Source organism: Lingula anatina, unplaced genomic scaffold (assembly GCF_051362555.1).
Source record: "Lingula anatina isolate TDL-2025a unplaced genomic scaffold, LinAna3.0 unanchor82, whole genome shotgun sequence".
NCBI classification, from domain to species: Eukaryota; Metazoa; Brachiopoda; class Lingulata; order Lingulida; family Lingulidae; genus Lingula; species Lingula anatina.
The window spans coordinates 4546575-4553455 of NW_028257603.1; the positions used below are offsets into that span (position 1 = coordinate 4546575).

At 41.7% G+C, this 6881-nt stretch overlaps 1 protein-coding gene across 1 annotated transcript; it reads right to left on the reverse strand.

The window, feature by feature from the left end:
• Nucleotides 1–515: 515 nt before the first annotated feature.
• On the reverse strand, nt 516–6569 carry LOC147759251 (uncharacterized). The gene is made up of 2 exons (XM_086998585.1): nt 6314–6569; nt 516–6055 (listed from the first exon to the last, which is right to left on the reverse strand). Exons 1-2 carry the CDS (start codon nt 6375–6377, stop codon nt 516–518), a joined length of 5604 nt encoding a protein of 1867 aa, XP_086854711.1. The 5' UTR covers nt 6378–6569.
• Nucleotides 6570–6881: the final 312 nt, after the last annotated feature.

The window sequence follows — 6881 nt, forward strand, 5'->3', positions numbered from 1 at the left end:
ATTAAACCAATGCGTTCTCATATTATCATTTATCGTACTTCATATTAATTACCACACCCTACCAGGTGCTCTATCTTATATACCTATTTTTTCACCTTTATAATTTAAACAGAAAACTTATAAATACACACTTGACAGTATAAACACTTACATTATGATTTCTCCCTTTGAACTGTTACAATACACTATACTACGTTGGGAAATACGGTTAGCTGCAGGAGAGACCCTTCTTGTACGGATTCTGGTAGCGTTATGACCGAGAAGCATTCAAATAAGCGCGCTACTCACACAAGTAATGAAAACTACTCATAACTGTTATAGCTAAAACAAGGAATCTGTACTTACACCTTGTTTATATAAAACAGGGAATCTGGCACTTACATACCCGGCTCCATAAATAAGTTATACTGAATAAGTTGTACTTATTTATCTACAAAACAAAATATTCTAAGTGCCCTTAAAACAAAACAAAATAATATCTTACTGAAATTAACTAGTTACTTCAAATCTCCCGTCTAATGTTCATTTGGAACTAAAAGAACCAACTTGTTAGAAGGTCTACGGATATCTACACTTTGTGTTTTAAGCAGTACTGCTCTAACATAACCTTCAGAGTCCATCTCTACCTCTTTAACACGACCCATGCGCCACTCACAACGCGGCACATTTTCTTCTCGAATAATAACTACATCGCCGATCGCTAGATTTCGACGATGTTTCATCCATTTTGTACGACTTTGCAAATTCAGTAGAAACTCTCTTTTCCATCTTGCCCAGAACACATTCGCAAGGTACTGTACTCGTCGCCAACGTTTGCGAAGATACACATCTTCTCTCTGGAATACACCTGGAGGCGGAACGGTAACCCGTGATCTGAGCGTCAAAATGTGATTCGGAGTTAGAGAATCTTCATCACGCGGATCCATGGAGACTGTCGTCAGTGGTCTCGAGTTGATGATCGCTTCTACTTCACAGAGGAGAGTGTGAAAGGAGTCAGTGTCGAGCTGGGTTCCATGTTCTTGTAAAAGACCCGTGAGAACTTTCCTAACAGACCGTATCATGCGTTCCCATGACCCACCCATGTTACTTGCTGCAGGAGGGTTAAAATGCCAATCAATGCCTACTCGACACATATTATCTTGAATGACATCATGTTTCATGTTCTGAAGAGCTTGTTTAAGTTCTTTGTGAGCTCCAACAAAATTTGTTCCGTTGTCGCTCCACAACTCTCTAACATTTCCTCGGCGCGCAATGAATCTTCGAAGCACGTTAAGGAAAGTGTCCGTTTCAAGGTTCATGGCAACTTCTATGTGTACTGCCCGACTAGACAAGCAAGTAAAGAGTACCCCGTATCGTTTGACTTCTTTCCTTCCGTCTTTTACGACAAAGAGTCCAAAACAGTCCACGCCTGATCTGCTAAACGGAGGAAGCGTTTCATCTACTCTACAACTAGGTAAGTTGGCCATTCTCTGCTGTTCCACTGGACCAGTGAGACGTCGGCACTTAACACAAGAAGCCAGCAAAGAACGCACAGCAGCATTTCCACTTATAATCCAATATTTCGTACGAAGGCTTGAGAGCACGTGATTTCGACCTGCATGCCCCAGACGTTCGTGTTCTTGGCGTATTATTAGGGTAGTAATATGGCCTTTCTTAGGTAGTATGATTGGATGTTTCGCTTTTTCTGGTAGATTTGCTCGCTGTAATCTTCCACCCACTCTTAAGATACCATTGTCAACAATTGGATCCAACTTGTAAAGGTTGCTGGTCTTGTTTACCGTCTTTGCCCGGCTCCGTGTTTGATCTGCATCAGCTGAGGTAAGTTGGGTAATCTCGTCTTTGTAACTGCGCCAATGTAGCCAACGTATGACTGTGGTCTCCGATTGGGCAATATCCTCGGACGTAATCACCGGAGAGAAACTCGTCTTAGACTTCTCTCTTTTGCACAACCACTGAACAAATTTTCCATAGATAGCAACTGCTTTGCACAATTTATACCAACTTGAGTAGTGATTCACAAGCTGAAAGAAAGAATCTTCTTCATCACTGCTCAATGCAAAACACGCTGTATGTTGGATCTCATCGTCCGATTCTGATTGGTCTTGCGTCTGAGAATTTAGTGGGCTTGCTGGCCATGTATCTTCCTCGGTATACAGAAACTCGGGACCAGTCAACCACCTTGCACTGTCACTCAACTCATCCGCTGATAAACCTCTAGAGGCTTCGTCTGCACTATTATTTGATGACGGTACGTAACGCCACTGCTCTACACTGGAAAAATCGCGTATCAGTTGAATTCTATTTGCCACAAACACTGGGAATCGCTTCTTCTCATTGGCTATGTAGCGAAGTACAGTAGTGGAGTCGGTATGGTAAAACACTTTCAAGTCTTCCTCAATTTCTCTCTCTATCATTTTGGCTAGTCGCACTGAGGTAACTGCAGCGGTAAGTTCGAGTCGTGGGATTGACATAGTCTTGATGGGTGCGAGTCGAGCTTTTCCTGCTACAAAGAAAACATTTATGTTTCCTGCATAATCCTTACATCGAAGGTAGGCAACTGATCCATAACCATAGAAGCTGGCATCTGAGAAGACATGGAGCTGCACTTCACCATGTGGGAGACAGTCTGAAAGTTTGAAACAGCGGTTTATTTTTACATTTTCTAATGCTAATATCGAAGATGACCATTTGCTCCACCTTTCTTGAAACTTCTCCGGTACATCATCATCCCATCCTACATTTCCGTCACGACAAAGATCCTGTAGTATTTTCTTCGCTGGCAATATCACCGGAGCCACAAAACCAAGTGGGTCATAAAGCGAAGAAATGACGGAGAGAATCCCCCTTCTAGTTGATGGTTTGGCTTTTAGCTGTATGGAAAACTCAAACTGATCTGTCTCAATGTTCCATTGTACCCCAAGCGTCTTTGTGATTGGTAGCTCATCATAATGGATATCAATTGAGGATATTTCTTTGGAATGCTCAGCCTTGGGTATAGAGTCCATAACTTCAATGCTATTGCTGGCAAACTTGGTAAGATGGAATCCTCCGCTTGCACAGGTTTTCTGAAGATCATCTACCAGTCTGATGGCGTCATAGGTAGACTTCACAGATTTAATACAGTCGTCTACATAGAAATTTCTGAGAAGAGTTTTACTCACTTCAGAATTTTCTGCTTCAGCCCCAATTTTCTTCAGAACAAAATTGGCAACACTAGGAGAGGAGACAGCACCAAAAAGATGAACGCTCATCTGATATTCTTGCAAGTCGCTGTTCAAGTCACCGTTTTCCCACCACATGAATCTCATAAAACTTCTTTGTTCTAATGGAACCCGGACCTGAAAAAACATGGATTCTATATCGGCAATGAATGCGGTTTGATGCTGACGGAACCTACAAAGAACTCCCACTAAGTTGTTGGCCAGATCCGGTCCTTGTAATAAGTGATCATTCAGGCTTGTCCCTTGAAACTTGGCACTCGCATCAAACACTACTCTAATTTTCCCCGGTTTGTTTGGATTGTATATACCGTGATGAGGTAAGTACCATACTTGGCCCTGTGCTGAGACATCATAAAGAGGAACACGCTCTGCATAACCACGCTCCAAAATATTTGAAACAAATGCTACGTAATCTACACGGTAAGTTTCGTTTTTCATCATCTTCCTCTTTTGCCACAATGCCCTCTGTACTGCTTGTGATCGGTTATTAGGAAGTGACACTTCACTGGATCTGAAAGGTAAGGGCAAAGTATAATGACCATTCTCAAAAACAACACCGTCTTCTGCAATCTGTAAGAAACGTTTGTCCTCTGGTGACATTCCTTTCTCATCAGGATATGATGGCTTATGCTCACAAAAATCAAGCTCCATCATGTGCATTGCAGTAGCCGGGGACATTATCTCCTTGTGGACTTCCTCCACCTGTATACGATTGCATGTAATGTGGTCCCTAGTATCGGCGGTTAACGGTCCATGTACTGTCCAACCGTGTCTAAGTAACACTGCATATGGGCCTCCATTTGAAGAAGGTATTGCTCCAAGCGGCTCCAAGGCTAGTGGGCAATTGTTTCCAATCAAGATAGCCAAGTCCACATTTTCTTGCAATTCTGGTATTTCCTGAGCAACACTTTTGAGGTGATCCCACCTTCTGACGATATCTGGCGTAGGTATCTGATCTTTGGTGATTGGAATATCATCTCTTGTGAAAGTTCGTGGCAGTTCAATGGCATTACCACCATTACTATCTGTAATCACCAGATTTTCCACCGCACTGCTTTGAAAACAGCTGCTTCCAGACAAAGTCTTGAGCTGAAGACGAGTAGTTACACCCGAGGCATCAAGTTGGCGGAATAATCCTTCTGTAATAAAACAACCACTACTTCCATTATCATAAAAACAGTATGCATTCATAACAGTGCTACTACCTTTCTGGTGGATCTTCACTGGGAGAATTGCATGAAAAGTACGGTCTGCAGACACTGTGGTAACGCAGGAAGACACAGTAGCACCATCGGTCAGCCGTGTATTAGCTTGAGCTGTGAGAGAATGCGATTGGACAGCAGGTTGTCGTCGGGGCCGAAAACCTTCAACATGGAGTGAAGTTGGATGCAATTTCTGACACTTATGACATCGGCGTTTCTTGGTGCAGCCCTTTGACACGTGGTCTCGTCCAAAACATCCAAAACAGAGGCGTTTATCCATCAGAAATGCTCTCTTGTCATCGATACTCTTAGATAAAAATGTCTGACAGTTCTCAAGGTCATGACGTCCTTGGCAAAGTGGACAACAAGGTTGCGCGGTAGTGACGTCAGAAACGGTCGTTGCCAAACTGGACACTTTTTGGTTGAACTTACTTGTTGGAGGCTTTGAAGACTTTGTAGAGATGGTTCCTTTACCAAACACTGGGTCGTTGGCTACTTCAGACGCTGATGATACAAAGGAGACAAGATCTGAAAACTGAACAACCCTTTGTTGATGTTGCCTCAACTTAACTACATGCTCTCGCCATTTATTTTGCAAATAAAAAGGCAGTTTCTTAACTACATTTATCATATTGGGTGGGTGATTTAACACACTGAGGTAAGATAAATGCTGCATTGCATAAGAACACTTTGTTAATGACAAAGCCAATTTCTTTAGACCAACATGATCATCTTGTTTTACAGATGGCAACTCATTCACTTTATTCAAATACATCATAGCAGTTTTATATGGGTCACCATATTCTTTGTCAAGCAACATACGGGCTTGTTGATACCCATCCTCTAAATAAAAACAACTACTGATGATTTCTTTGGGCTCACCTATCAGTAACTGATCAAGGTAATACAATTTGTCAGATGAAGATGCTGCACGAGAAGCAATACGAGTATCAAAAGCAGCCAAGAAAACCCTATACTCAGTTAAGTCACCAGCAAACTTTGGCACTTCTGGCTGAGGTAAGGACAACGCAGCTAGGAGAGCATCAGTGTGGAGTAGATGACTGCCTCCAGGAATGCCACTAGTCTGAGGTGCACGCGCTGGTACTTCTACGCCAGTGGGGGGTAAAGGACTGCCTCTGGGAATTGCTCCGGCCTGGGGAGTGATCGCCGTTGTCACATCAGTTGTGGGTTCTCGGGGAATGGTCCTGGCATAGGGAGTTGGTGTTGGTGCTTCTACATCAGTCATAGGTCCTCGGGGAATGGTCCTGGTGCTCGGAGTGAACGCTGGTGCTTCTGCATCGATCGGATGTACATGGCTGTCTCGGGGAATAAATTCAGGAGCCTCTACATTCATCATACCGTGGTCGGAGAGGTTATCTACCCAGGCATCTACATTAATGGTTTTCAACGGTGCCCATGTTTTCAGCTCTGCTTCCGCTTTTTTAATTGCAGTCTGAATACGCAGCGATTCCTTCCTTTGCTTTAGTCGAAATTCTTCTTCTTCAATTTTCTGTTTTTCTTTTAATGCCTTCGCCTCTTCTTCTAAAACTGCCCTTTTTGCCGCAGCTCTTGTAGATCTTTCACTGTTGGTGGTTGATCTTGAACTTTTACTAGAGCAGGAGACAGCATCGTCTTCATGGAAATGGAATTTGGAGATATATAAAGATGTACGGCGTTGAACTTTACTAAAATTTTCCTCTGCCTGGTCTAAATATTTTTCTGCTCCTTCTTTTTCTTCTTGGGTATTAAGCAAATTGAAGTATTTAAAATGTGCCTCTCTAAATCGGTCTATTGAAACACAAAAGTCATTCAATGCTTTCTGTACAATATTTACATGAGCAGAGTCCAAAATAAGTTCATTTATGATGTTTTCTTTTTTAGTACATTCACCTTTAAAGGCGGCACGACTGTGCTTTAATTCTTGACGATAGTCCCGGTCTCCACCTGCATCCATGGCTGTTATTATGTACTAGTGTGAAATCGTTGAGACATTGGAGAGTTTATGTTACTCATGCTTTATTTTTAAACGTTCAGTTCAGTATCCATTCACATCGCTTATGTCAATACAGTAAATGGACTAGTCAGCAGGTCAGCAGGTCAGCATGACAGCAAGCAAGCAAGCAAGCAAGCAAGCAAGCAAGGTACATAATCTAAAAAAAAACAAACAATAAATAAATAAAATGAATAAATAAATAAAGGAAACTATATAAATACTTATGCATCAAATACATAGGCCTAAGTATAATTTACTAGATATATGGAACATTACATTACATTAATTCGGTTATATATAGCGAGACTTGAAATTTGCTATATCTATACAGTAAGCAGAAATGATATGAAGTTTACCTTTTAATGCAATAATCATAATTAAAACGTTATATAATGAATTACAGGAAGGGTTTTGCAGTTGATAATTAAACCAATGCGTTCTCATATTATCATTTATCGTACTTCA

Excerpts from the sequence above, each read along its gene's own strand:
- LOC147759251 (XM_086998585.1), bottom strand. The coding sequence starts at position 6,377 with ATGGATGCAGGTGGAGACCGGGACTATCGTCAAGAATTAAAGCACAGT. Across the intron at positions 6,056-6,313 it reads CAGTCGTGCCGCCTTTAAAG|ACGATGCTGTCTCCTGCTCT; the intron begins GTGAATGTACTA and ends ATTTCCATGAAG.